This window comes from Struthio camelus, chromosome Z, assembly GCF_040807025.1.
Source record: "Struthio camelus isolate bStrCam1 chromosome Z, bStrCam1.hap1, whole genome shotgun sequence".
NCBI lineage: Eukaryota > Metazoa > Chordata > Aves > Struthioniformes > Struthionidae > Struthio > Struthio camelus.
In genome coordinates this window covers 11,898,674-11,912,887 of record NC_090982.1, presented here as the reverse complement: position 1 = coordinate 11,912,887, position 14,214 = coordinate 11,898,674, and the positions used below count along the sequence as shown (strand labels likewise).

Below are 14,214 nucleotides of genomic sequence, written 5' to 3'. Positions count from 1 at the left end.
GCTATGCCCAACTGGCTGGGTAACAACCCTTCCTACCTGAGCCCCTGGATTATCTGCAGCACAGAGCTTATCTAGGAGAGGAGGACTATGATAGTCCCTTTCCCTCTCTCTCACGCCGCTATGGCTGATGTCAAGTGCTCCTTCTGGCTCATGCTGGTAAAGGTCACCAAGGCTCGTGTTCTCGGGGTGAGAGACATGTGAATACTCTGCACAAGCATGGCTTTTGGCCTCCGGCTCTAGGCCTGTCTCCAGGTTTTCTATGTCTGTAGCCTCGCCGCTCATTATTTCCTCAAACTGACTGCTCCTGAGCTTCCGTAAATCTGTTGGTCATTGGCCTGCAAACACATAGAGGCAATCAAAAAATGCCTCTTTTGTGTGCGTATTTCAGCGTCCACTCAGATGTGGCCCCGCTGCAGCTCTCCCCGAGGTGAGATGCTTACCAGGTCCTTCCTCTTTCCAGGCAGCTGCCTATTTTTACGGAATTGGCAGGAACATAACCACATACAAGGCTTCTAGTCTCCTCTCAAACACAGCTGAAAATGCCAAAGGATCCAAAAGCTAGTGGGTGGAGGGAAAGAAGGGGAAATGGTGCATCAGCAGCACCCAGGGAAAGACAGAACATTACTTTGCTTGCTTTCTTAGGATACCAGGCTGACAAGCCTAGCTATCCAAGGCCTGTGTTTGAGGCCCCCAGGAAAGCCATACCCCTGCAGCCGTAATACTTTCCGTTGCTCACAAGGATGTAGATGTCAACAGAAAATGCTGGATGGCAGATGTCTTCCCCATAGGAATGAAGCTTTCAGGCTTAGAAAGTAGCTCTCCTCTTCCTACTCCCCTGCTTTCCCCTCCACTCCTTGCTGTTTTAGCAGCCTGCGCAGCAAAAGTTATTTGGTAGCATCTCTGCATCTATCATACGATTGTGAGCTTTTGAAAAAATACAAATTCTTCAAGAAACGGTGTCCCAAGAGTTGTATTTAATTAATAGGCTGACAGAATAAACCATGCTTGCTCATACGTTTGTCTGCTAGTCACTACACAGCCATACAACAGTCCATCATCAGGTGGATTACAGAAAATATTATTTTCTTCTAGAAAATAGACTTTACCTATTTCAAATACTGGACTGAGATGGTTATCCTCTTGTCATTCTCTGCTGTATATTCTAGTTTCATCTGTTTTTTCAGGGAGTATCAGAAAAAGTAAAAGGCCAGTCAGGGACTTAAGAAACAAGGAGTCACACTCGCCTGAGAAATGGCGGCATTCAAAGCACACATTGACACATTGCAGGCACTGAAAGTACTGTACTTACACTGTAGAGCTAAAGTCAGAGTCGCCTATAATGGGGGGAGGAAGGGGGGAGGTCTTTTTACTCTTGAAGCCTTTGGCATCAATAGGAATGATGCCTTTCAGTAAAGAAGCCTTTGGGGCAAAACCATGAGGAATCTGAACAGATACGAGCCCTGAGGGTAGACTGACCATAGTTTAGAAACGCCATCAGGTGCATGGCTGGAAAACTTTTCAGGATTATTGTACTAGGACACTGCAGCTCCATACTATTTGGCACCTGGTTTCACAGCAGCAAGCTCAGCCCCAAAGGGAGCATCCTTGCAATTACAGAGTAGGTTTGTGCACACAGGATTCACCCGCAGGGAGCCAGCAAAGGGAAATCTGCTACAAAGCTGTTTGGATGAAGGTGCTCAGCTCTGTATGGGAATCGCGATAGCTAGCCTTCTGCTGCTATGATGTCAAGTCTGCCCTTTTTTTAAGACCACAGGAAGACCCAAGTCAGAGCAACGCTGTCAAGCCAAGTCTGTCTGTGACAAGTGAATAGCATTGTCAGGGGACAAACTCAGGGACAAACCTTTCCCGAGCGGGACTTGTCTAAGCCTGAGCCAGCAAAAGTTTTCAGAGCAGACCCTCGTTGATGGGGACCACTGTTAGGCCAGTGAGAGAAACATGTGGCCTGGAAATCCTGCTGGAGCTCACCATGCGGACTGTTTGGTGTTCGGTAGCAGGAAGCAAAGGGGACTTTGAGCACCTACAAAGCTAAGTGATAGAAGAATCAGCCATTTCAAACGTGGATTTCAAACTACAGACATTTCTGATCTTTCCTGGTTTTCTGTATTGCCACCACGTTATTCCTCTGTGATGACTCTAGGGTGCTCTAGATGGTGTCTGCGAGGCTACATGGAGGGCAAATTGTCAAGCAGGTTTGTCTATAACTATGAACAGGTGCTTAAGACCTGTTTGACTTCAAGTACAAACATAAACGTGTGCATTGTTGATCTCAGATTTTTCATTTAGGTACACGCATTGCTAAAGCTGGGGAAACCTCATTTTAGATTGTATCCAAGATGTCATAGGGTCAAGGTCATCAGTTTGATTGTACTTTTATTTGTATTATTGGCTTTCCCATCACAAGATCTCAATAAAGAGCATTCCTCTGGTCAGTAAGACCACGGTTCCTCATTCAAGTGCCATATGGAAAACTACGACAAGGAGAGAGACAGAGAGTGAGGGAAGGTAAATAAATTCAAAGCTAAGGAAGAGTTAGGACCTGGAGAAAAAATACGCAGCCAGGTAGAGGCCGCTCTGGGTAAGATACTCAAAAGTGCCTGAACTGTCCTAATACCTACCTCTGGTCTGAGGGCAAGGGGAAAACTCACTAAGTTTGGTTAGTGGCCCCCTTTGGTCTTATTATTGCTGATCTCACTGAGGCAAAGTCAGACAGACATTATAAAAATCCTAGCAGTTTTGCCTTAAAAAGACCACATGCTCATCTCCAATTTTTAGTCCCCTTCTCATGATACTTTGTGTGATTTTCTTTCTCAGAGGACCTTTCCCTTCTGACCTTCCCTTTATGGGTAGATGCTGAGGACAGGCTGAGCAGAGGGGTAGCAAGAGAGGAGAGAAATGTAGGGAACAGCTCTGAATTAAAAAGCAAATACAACAAAAATGGATACAGAGCAGTGGATCGGGGTTATATGTCTGCTATTAAAGGCTGAAGAAAGAGGCCTGCAGTCCCAAACACACAGAGGATTATGAATACCCAGAGAAACACTCTGTCTATCACCATAGCTACGTATTTCCAATCATCTTCCACCTGCAAGAGAAAGAAAGAAAGGATAAACCACATGTAACGTAACATGCGCTTGTGAGTTGACAGTATATGATAGAAAAGTCCCTTGTGGGACAAGGAAGAAAGACATATGTACGGGTGAGAATAGAGTGCTATTTGCTGTTGTTTTCAAGTGTTTTTGGAGGGGGCTGATTTTCAAAGAGTGGGTATAATCATTGCATAAGATCTGGGCCCATTTCTGAGCCTCTCCCTGAACTATCTGCCGCTTTTGGCTCCTCTGGCTGAATTCGCCACTGCCACTCCGCTCAGACTCGACATGTTTAAGCAAACCGAGCAAGAGGACTATAGCAAAGCAAGGGCCCTGACAGAGTGAAGTGCAGCACCACGTGTGCTCAGCACGCTCCGGCTGCAGGCAGGGTGAACTCCTTACCTCCGAGACATGCACCCTAGAAATGTGTACAATGCGGTTACTGCCTTCTAAACTGTACCTACGTATGTGGACCATTGCATCAAAGGACGAACATCCACTCGTATAACGCCTCGTGTTTTCTACATAATCTCCACTGAGGATTCTTCCCCTCTGTTTTCTTTTCCCAGTTTCTTGGTGTTTTCCTCCAAGAGGCTGCCACTGTGCTTCTTGTGAAAGAAAATTCAGCATGCTGCTGTAAGTGCTGTAAATGTTGCCACCGTTTTAAAGGTCTGCTGTTCCTACGGTGCTAGTGCATGGTATCACCCAGATGGCTTTGCATGTCTGGCTGAAGCAGGCAGCAGCCTGCAGAAATGTTTCCTCAGTCCCTGCCTGTGAATGAACCCCATTTTTTCCCTGCTCTGAGAGAGGGATTGTTCCCAGAGGAAAAGTCCGGCCTCTAATATACCTTGAAAGCTAAGAGACAGAGCTGCTGACGCACATGTCAGTCTGAGAATGCGATTTCATGTGGCAGAAGAGCTCTGCAAAATGCGCATCAGCAAAACTGGCAATGGAAGAGTTGTCATGAGCTGTGTAATCAAAACGGCATGTTCCCGGGACTGCTTCACGCAGAACCTCTGCTTATTTGGTGTGCATCAAAGACACCAGATGGATAGGCTACATGGCCAGGTTTTCTGCAGCTGGAGTGGCAGTGAGAGCAGGACTGAAATGTTGGGGTCAAGCAAGACACCAGGGCACAGGTTCAGCTCATTTCCCATCTCCTCTGTGCTGAAAGACACCTACCTTTTGTTTTGGGCCTGGCACGCAGTGCCAGATCACCCCAGGTACTTCACTCACCAGTTCTAACCATACCCCTGCGCTCAATGTTAGGTTCCTGTTTTGTCACGAAAATTTCTCCACTGTGTACAAAAAAGAGGGGGGAAAGTAATTTGGGGGTGGCACAGAAGCCTCCTCAGTTTATGCTGATCTCAACAAATTATTCTGATAGAAACACCAGTGTTTTCCTTACAAAACACTTGCATTATTTTCAATAGGAAAACAGCAGTTTTTCATTTTGAAATGGATTTTGCCTTCATACAGCATCTAGAAACTCAAAACCCAAAGGAAACATTTCAAAACTGGTCAAGGTAAATGTTTCATTAGGTTTGAAATACTTTTAAAAACATCTCGGAGTGTCTGATGATTCTTATTCTTTGTGAGGCCTAGGTGGTCTGACAGTCTTTGTCGGAGCTGCTTTTAGTTACCTGCGTTTACACCTGAGGACTTGGGCCCTTAAAATACTAACCTGCATCATTTCCTATGACAATTATTTTTGTCAGGATGAAATATTTATAACTTCCTGTAGGCAAACCCATGAGTCCAAATGCCAGGTTTCATTTTTAAAACCCCTTCTCTCTTTCTTCAGTCTGCCTTTATGCGTCTCTTTTCTGTTTTTATTCAGCTGTCTTCCCCCAAAACTCGGTTTTTATTTCAAAGCATGGTTGTCGTGGCTGAAAATACTTGCTTGTTGAAGCTGCAGTTAGTCATATCAGTGTAAAAAATTCAAAACAGACAAGACTGAAACAAAGTACAGGCAATGGCATCCTGAAAGGAATATCTTTACCAAATTTATCACAGGCTGAGAATTGCTCTTCTCTAGCGCTGCTAGACAACCCTGTTCATCAGAAAGCAGTTCCAAAATTTGCTTGTTCAGACAGCATGCCTGAACTGGAAACCCCTTCAAAGCAACTCTCTTTGTGAGTGCAACCCCAAAGCGCCTCTGTGGAAGCTGGGGACCACGCTCCCTTTTTAACGCAGAAAAGCGCCTTGCTCGGTAAACAGCACTATTGGCCTCAAGGCATTGCCGTTTACCAGGGCTGAGCAGATGGCAGGCGGCAAAAGGGTCATTTTTGAGGCACTAAAGAAGCAGGGTTGAAAGAGGCCTTGAAAAGTCTCATCTAGTCTACCCCTTGCCTCACGGCAGGATCAGCTCTGCCTGAACCACTGCTGATCAATGCTCATTTACCTCATACCTCATGGCCTCCACAGGTAGATGCTCCTCTCCTCCCCCGAGAAGGGTCGTCCCCATGTGTAAGCTAAAACTTACTTGCTGCTTAAATTATTCGCTGGGGATAGATGAAGAACAGACAAGCTCACTTTTCTTATTCCACCCCTAATGGATGATTTATCTCCTCCCTTTCTGTAGGAAATGTTGACCCCTCTGCAGGTTTCAGAATTCTCCGCCCCAACAACTCCAGTTCCTTTGGGCTGCCCTCCTAAGGGCTGTTCTTCAGCCCTCGCTCGCTGTCCTCTTGTGTGTTTTCCCGTGCCCAGCTGGGTGAACACCCCCTTACCTCTTTGGTTTCATTTTGAGACCTCATGTTCTCCGCAATGAACTGAACGCTGCTAATGACATTCTTCACTTCTGGGGAGTAGTCCACGTGCTCTGCCGTCCATTTCAGCGACTGACGGCTCAGTCGCCTGCTTTTGCTGGTCGCCAGTTCAGCTGCTCTATCACAGTGACAGCATAGCTGCTCCTTCTGTAATTTAGCATCTCTGTGCTCGCTGTGCTTTGACTTGCTTGGCTTATTGGTTGAGCCTTTCTTGGTCTTTCTGGAAGTGTGTTTTTTCTGCTGTTCTAGAGACCTCTGCATCAGCAGGACTTTTGGGAGCAGGCTAAGAAAGATGGTTTTTACCCATTTGGGCATCGTGTGTGTGGTTGGGGTTCTGTAATGTATATTCAGGACAAACACAGTGATGACAATGGACAAAGTCACAAATATCATGGTGAAGAGCAAATATTCACCTACAAGGGGAATTACTAAAGAGGTGGATGGGATCGTTTCTGTGATCACCAGTAAAAATACAGTCAAGGAAAGCAGCACAGAGATGCAAAGAGTCACTTTCTCACCACAGTCAGATGGCAGGTAAAAAACTAACACAGTCAGGAATGAGATGAAGAGACAGGGAATGATTAGATTTATGGTGTAAAACATTGGCAGTCTTCTAATATAAAAGGAATATGTTATGTCTGTGTAGATCTCTTCACAGCAGTTATATTTGATGTCATGTTTGTAGCCAGAAGCATCAACTATTTCCCATTCACTATTTTCCCAAAAGTCATTCATATCTACTTTGGAACCAATGATCAGAAGATCAATTTTGGCTTTGTCATAGGTCCACGAACCAAATTTCAGCGAACAGTTCTGATGGTCAAATGGGAAAAAGGTGATATCCATAGGACAGGAGCTTTTAAAAACAGCTGGTGGGGCCCAGGTGATCATTCCATCGTAGCGAAGGAGGGCTTTGGTCTTGCCTTCAACCTGAAAATCTCCCACAGCACTAGAAAGAAAAATGAGGCAAAGAAAAGAAAACGACCATGAAGGTAAAAGAACACCTTTCAGGGGCATTATACGAGGAAAATTCTAAGAGAAAGGGTGAAATGGAAAAGCATTCGTCATACTTGTTGTACAACACAATATCTGGCTTCCAAATTTTATCTGCTGGTACCCGAACAAATTCAATGCCGTCATATTCTGTGGGATCCCATCGCAATCTGTAGTCGTTCCAAATCTAAAAGTAGAATGAGTAAGGATTATAAATTTATTGTTATCAGCAAATATCTGCCTCTCGGATCTGCCTGGAAAATGGCAGGCTGTAATAGAGACTGAAATCACAGCATATGTGAAAGGGGATAATAGCTCAAAGGACAAGAGGCCATGCATTGGACAAATGCTGGAGATGCACAAGTTTTGCTCGCTTTGATTTGCTCTCTCTTCTTCTGTGTTAAGCTAGGATATTGATTGCCGAGACAATGAGACCTCCCCTTGACCTGCTGCAGCAGCGCAGACCCTGGCCTGTGTAAGGTTACCTCCCCAGTTTGAACAGAAAACACAGGCATTATTGCTGTCGGTATCAGGGTGAATCCTGAAGGCTGAAGGAGATCAGTATCTGAATGAGAAAGGTGCTACATATGCACACTGTAGCAGGCGGTCTCTGCCAGGGGACATTACTAGCTGCACAGGGGCCGTGAATTGCCAAGTCAGGGAAGCCAGAGATGTCCTGCAGATCTCTTGCATTGCTATCTAGCGCCCTATCGTGCAGCTCACCCTGGGGATCCTGCCTGTGAGCACAGTAGCGTTTGCAGAAAGCTTTGCGTAGACCGCAAAGAGGGCCTGAAGGAAGCTGGTTGTGGTGGAAGACGGTTGTTTCTCTCAGCAATTTGGATGTTCTAAGGCTCTTTGTCTGTTTATGACTGCTAAAACTGTCAGGAGAAAAGGAGGTATGTTCCTTTTGCTAATAAAGTTTTGGCTGGAAGCATCAATGGAGATGACCTGGGATTGTGGAGCTGTACATTTAATCATTCCTTAGCAGATCCATCCAGCTAAGTGCAATTCATTGGATAAACAGATGATAACGGAGTTCGAGGAGAATAGACTGCACAGAAGAGATGGGTGACACTTTCTCTCTCCTCAGAAATATGACCATGCAATGAAAATGACTTTTTCAAATGGAGTTTTGATTGATGGAGATTCTTTTCCTTATATATACCTTTAAAATCCTTTTTACTAAGCAAGCACTTATTCTGCGCACCTAACTTTCAAGGTAACACATACTTCATCTTATCTATGCAAAATACATAAGAAATGCAAAGCAGTCACTTACATGTCTCAGCCACAAATTGGTTTCCATTATCTGATTGACCTCATCCTAGAAGCAAACACAGACATGCACATCATCACTCCATAAATCTGTTACAGTATCCTGAGATGTTCACAGATTTATTCTGATAGAAGTGGAAACTAGTATTCCACATTAGCAAACATGAGCTTTTTCTGGTCTGTGAGTCTCAGCTGATCACAGGCTATTTCCAGGGTGCTCATGAAAGATAACTAGGCAAAGCAAGGCTGTTTCCAGGGACCTTAAATTTCTACACAGTAATCTGCAGCTCTACAGAATTCTTTTTAGGGGTGGTGACCCCCAAATATCTGACACACCAGGAGTGCGCCAGGGGCTTGAATGCATGAAGACAAAGCATACGATTAGTCTGACCACTGAAAGTGGAACAAGGTTCTTCTTGTAGCTGTATGTTTTGTTGGATTCAGTTTCCAAAATGCCTTGCCTCCATAGAGTACTAATCGAACTTCAGGGAAAATGCCATCCATAGGGCAGTGTTCTTGCATTTCTGTGCAAGCTCCTGGAGCAGATGCATTGAACCAGCACTAAATTAGGTGGCTGTGGTACTGTCACCTCCTTTTTACGGCCAGAGATAAATCAGGAAGGTGCTGCATAAGGCACAAAAATAAATGACGGGTCCTGTTTTAACGAGCCTTCAGCCTAGAAGAATTTGCAAAGAATCAGATTACATATATTTATGGATTCAGGGTGATATTTGCAATATTTATGAGAATGTTTCTTCAGAAAATCCAGCTATTTATCATTTTCCCTTTTTTTCCCAAAGGCAGTTCCAGGGGCTGTTGGGTAAAATAGAAGCAAACTCTAGAAATCTGCCAAGTTATCTGCAATCTGGAAACAAAAAACTTTGACATACTAATTCCAAAAAACGAGAGGCCAAAGCCCTGTCTCCACCACGAGGACTTACAATGCCTTTATTTACACTCTCAAATAACTTAACTCCCCAGCTGCTCCTGAATCTTACTCCATTCTGCTTGTCCCTGGCTTCATTGTGCACCCAGAGGATTGACATCTAGGCTCTGTTCTGCCAATAATTCATTTCACAGAGCAAACTTCACAGGCAATATGGGTGCAACCAGACCAGGTTTTGTGTCTCACACAGTCCCTCTACGCTGTCCCAGCAGGTTTCCCACTTTAGGCAAACTCGCCCTTGTACACACACGTTCCGCAACACGCAACGCTTGTTCCCCGTTCAGTGTCTGAAAAGACCACTCCACAGGCTGCAAGACAGCTCTGACGTTATTCTGAACGGACCAAACTGAACTAAATATGGAAAAAATAAGATGTTATGCCTCAGGGCCACTGGGAAATGACACCGGCCCCAGGAGAGAACCAGGCCACATGCTATACAATACGGACACAGGCAGATGGCTCTGGGGTGGGCTGGTCCTGTGGAGAGTGGGCATGACCATTTGGCACTGCTACTCTGGGGGCCGGAGGTTGCTCCCTGGAGTGGAGGGATTTGACATTAGAGAGACAGAAAATAAATCAGTACTGTTTGAACCACTCATTAGAGCACTGAAGGGACTTGGCTTACAGACAGAACTGGAAAGGACTCAGCATACACACTTGCATGCACATGATAATGTGAGCCATGAGGCTTTCAGGTGCAATCATCACAATTATGTTTGCTGTTTTAGCAGTTTACTTGTGTTTGCACACTTGAGCTCTCTTCCCACCCTCATGTCTCAGCAGCCTACTGTAATGAGTCTTACCACGTTTGTAAGCTGGGTAATGGCCACTTCAAAATGCACTGTGACAGGATCAGACACGTTTTCCACTGGCCTGATGAACTGGTTGTAGTGGGAGAAGAGTTTATGAAATAGTCGTTCTTCTGATTCACAGGCTGTGACACCTGTGTTGATAAAAATAAACAAGGACAGCTACTTTAGAGGTAAGGAAGAGGGAAAGAAGATGTTGGACAATGTGCTATTCCACGACATGTTTCTGGATCCTGTGCTTGTGACCGTATACCAAGACCCAGAAGCAGAGAGAGAAGAGAGCTCATACGATGCTGCCTGTCAAAGCGTTCTCCTGCAGGACTTTGCCCACTGCTCCCTCTCTCCTCAGAGCTGAAGGTGATGGCCTGAATGGAAACGTCCCCTGAGCTGGATATGGTCCACAAAGACTCCACTTGACACACCTTGATATCAGCCCAAGGTAGAACAGGGTCTAGTGAGTGGAAGCTGAAGCCGAGCAAATTCTGAACAGAAGCAAAGCATGCATTTTTCAGCCAAAAGAAGAGAAAGACAGCTTCCCTGGAAATGAACTCACCTTTGGATGCTTTTATTTTAAAACTGAGAGTTTATGAAAAATATAGCTTCTTACTCAGAAACTGAAAGCTTGAGGCTGCAGTTACTGGGTTAAAATCTGTGTCAGAAAGTCTGATTAGGTGATCATGAAGATTCCTCCTAGCCTTAAAAGCTACGGGTACATTTTATCCTCAGGTTTGCTATTTCAGCTCTTTAGAACAATTTCTACTCAGAAGGATGTTTGTTCATTAAGCTGGGTAATAAAAGAAGTGGAAATGTTACAATTTCTCATAAAATACCAGGCACTTCTGACATACAGAGCTGTTCTTAGGGAATAAGCAGGTCATAGCTGTAACTCTCAGTCAGTGCAGGACAGGCTGCATGGTTCAGCGGGGATAAGCTATGTGACAGGGATTGAGCTGCCTCACTGCAGACTCAAGATGAATGCTCTGAATCCATTACACACAGTCCAAATCCGAAATAGTTATTTTCACAAGGCTAAAGGCTAGAAACTTTGATTTCAAAAGGAAGGATTAGATCACGTGGGCTCTGGTGACACCAGCTTGGAAAAATATCTTTCTTGGGTGACTTGGCTATTTCAACCCATTACTATAATTCAGCACTTAAAGTCAAAACACTTCATAGAGCAAAGATTTAGAACTAGCTTCTCATATTGACCATAGCTATATTGTCAAGGCTGCAAGATGCAGCCAAGGGTATTATTGATGTGAATGAAGAAAAATTACTGTTTCACATACATGGTCATGGTGTTTCACATTAGACTCAAACTACACTGCAGTACTTCAAGAAAGCATCCACAGTCAGCCTTGATGGCTGCAGAAACCTTAAGCCCAAATGAAGTTTGGGTTAGGTAGAGTGGTCTCTGGTATGGCACAGGACATAAATTTGCATTTAGCGTTTCCTCCAGGGAACACAGTGGCCTGTGGTTGAACAGGGGTCCTATAGGGAGATGCTTAGTCTCAGCATACAGCACTGATTTCATGCGTGGGCCGCCCTTTCTCTGTCTTTAAAAAATGATGTTTCTGCCTCTAAGGTGATACAGGGCATGCTTATATTCCACAGTTTATCACAGTTAAAAAGCTGAAATGTTGGTTATTGGTGGCTTTCATTTATGGAAAGAAAATTCCAGTAACCTTTCCATGACTTGATGTTTTGTTTCATCCCTTTAGCCTAGAGAAGATATATGACAACCTATGGAGTTTGGATGCTTGTATATTGTGTATTGTATCATTCAAAAAGGAAACGTAGTTTTCTTTTCGAATCTCCCTTTCACCACCACTGTAACTAGAAGAACCTTGCTGGGGGGACATAGGGTTCACTAACAAAGTCTCAGGAGGAAAGTCAATGAGTCTAAAATCATCTTTCATTTGAAATATTCTTACTGGCTTCGTAATGAAAACATGTTTCAAAATAAAGTAACATTTTGAAAAGGCAAGTTTTCAGGCCTTTCGTTTTCATACTTTATTTACGTATTCTCATCTTGTTTGTGCTGCTTTAAGACAATGCCTAATACCCTGCTAAAAAAAAACACAATAATTTGTAAATGTGAGTTTTGGTCATCAGCAGAGGTGAGACTTTCAAAGAAGCTGTAGTGACTTAAAAGCAGAAATCCTGCCGAAACCACTTTAGTGCATTTAGCAATAAATCGCAAACAATAATGAATAAAACATACTGAGTCCTCACTTTTGAAAGTGTGAGTACAGGACACGCACATCTTTAGCCTGCGTTATTTAAGCAGTGGCAAAATTCAAGCACCTAGCAAAATCAGTAGAGCTCCTATTTCTTTTTCCGTTCTGTGCTAGAAGCAGTTTCTCAAACAGTTACCAGACCGAAATGAAGAGTTTTATTATGTCTGAAAACCAGTGTTGCTTTAACTCCCTTAAAATACTGCTAAACCGTTATAGATTTCGAGGTAGGAATAGCTAGTAGAAACTTTACATTGAAATAATTCCGGGAAAACAGAAGCACAGACAGTGACTAGAAGATATTTTAGAGATGAGTGTCAAGGACAGCCTACCTTTAATCAAGGATGTGATCACAAATACCCACACGTGGAACGCAGGGTAACGCCAACACAGCCATCTCTCAGGATGCATTGCCAGAAGAAGAATGGACCTTCGTTTGGAGGAAAGAGGTCTGGGAAAATCCAGAAACAGAAGGCAAGGAGACACAGAAGCCTCTTGGATGGTAAGCAGGTGGTACAAAGATTTCAGTTTTGCCTTTGCAGTGAACTCTGCAGTCTCCCGAGCGCAGCAAAGCTTTGCAGAGTTGCTCCTGCTGTCACCAGGCGAGGAGAGCTTATGCTGCGCAGGGAGAAGGGAGTCGGGCAGTGCTCGATCAGGTGACTTTTCACATTTCCAGTCACCCTCACCCTTGCCTCTGGGGGAATGTACGAGCGTGCAGGAGAGAGGGAAGGCGGCTGTGTTCGTGGAGGGGGGAGGCATCTGTCCAGCCCTTCACCCACTGCCTAGAGAACAGTCACCCAAAAGCAGCCGCTTTAGCTATTGCTTGGTGTGATTTCTTCACAGATCCCACCTGAGTGAGTCTGTCAGAATACGCAGGTATGAAACGACTTGACTTTCACGGCTGAGGACCAGCTCTGCTGCAAGTGAAATGGATGCTCTGTGGTTTTAACACCTCTGCCAGAAACAGCCTTGAAATAGAAAGAGCATCATGTCCCAGAATTGCTTGACAGTTTTCCAGGTGGACAGCTCTAAGGCAAACAAAATTATTATTGCCATCTGATAAAAACATCTCAGCGTGCTAAATTCTTTCCTGATAGACAAGTCAGCTCACAACATCAGTTTTCCTGTGATTTTTTTTCTGTGGTGTGATCCATGTGCTGGTGTGCTGCTGGTGTGGAAACAGAGCAGTAGACTGAAGGAACAACACCAAGTGCTGTCACAGGAGTAGCTAACAGGCTGGGTTCACTAGGATAGAGCATTACTGTTAGTCACAGAAGTTAAAAAAAAACCCCAAAGATCCCTATCCTGTAAAGGTTAATTTGTGTTTGCTCCTCAGACATTCAGTATGGGTGTCCTTGCAACGGGAATGCCTGAAAAGAAACTACAGGAAAAAGGTCTGAGAAAGTGAGTGCCCTGTTTAACTGGGGAGGGGTGGATGGCGTCAAAGGGGACTTGGTGCCCTCCAGCCCCTCTGAAAGCAGCTCCAACAGGGAATCTCCTTTATGTATGCTCAACTCAGCATGAACAAGTCAGAGTGACTGGATGGATGGTTAGATGGAAACAGAAATACTGCTGATTTCCAGGCAGCTACATTGTAAAAGTGTGGAGAGAAAAGAAAAGCTGTAAAAAGAATGAGGACACCCCTCAGACGGCAGACTGCAGAGGCAAGGCCTCTCAGGATGAGAAAGTGGTTTCTCTTCTACACAGGCTGCTAAAATACGGGTAGGAGGGAAGGGGTCTGTGTGGGAGAAAGACACTTAGGAATGAGTTGTCTGCCAGGAGATATTCGAAGTGGATGAAGTTACCCAGAGCAGGACTGAGGGAAGAAAAGGCAGTTTTGGAGGATTACTAACAGGAACCCTGCTCCAGAGCTCACTGGAGCTGGCATAAATATTGGTGCTGACTGAGGGGAGCCAACTGAGGTTGAGCCACACCTCTGCAAGGAGCTGAGAAAACAAAAAATCAAACCCACAGGAGCGTGTGGGTGCTGGGTGTGATCTTACACTGTCAAAAGCAGCAACAAACTAAATGTGAATGTGAGTAAACGAGAGGCCATGAGACACAGCTATGAGGTGC

At 44.6% G+C, this 14,214-nt stretch overlaps 1 protein-coding gene across 2 annotated transcripts; it reads right to left on the bottom strand.

Moving 5' to 3' along the window:
• Positions 1 to 1,042: 1,042 nt before the first annotated feature.
• CHRNA6 (cholinergic receptor nicotinic alpha 6 subunit) lies at positions 1,043 to 12,610 on the bottom strand. 2 transcript variants are annotated; one of them, XM_009687572.2, is made up of 6 exons: positions 12,471 to 12,610; positions 9,896 to 10,035; positions 8,151 to 8,195; positions 6,949 to 7,058; positions 5,840 to 6,827; positions 1,043 to 3,103 (listed from the first exon to the last, which is right to left on the bottom strand). In XM_009687572.2, exons 1-6 carry the CDS (start codon positions 12,547 to 12,549, stop codon positions 2,981 to 2,983), a joined length of 1,485 nt encoding a protein of 494 aa, XP_009685867.1. In that variant the 5' UTR covers positions 12,550 to 12,610; the 3' UTR covers positions 1,043 to 2,980. The 2 variants fall into 2 exon arrangements, with proteins under 2 accessions (XP_009685867.1, XP_009685868.1); XM_009687573.2 differs by lacking the exon at positions 9,896 to 10,035 and having other exon boundaries at positions 12,471 to 12,541.
• Between the last annotated feature and the right edge of the window lie 1,604 nt (positions 12,611 to 14,214).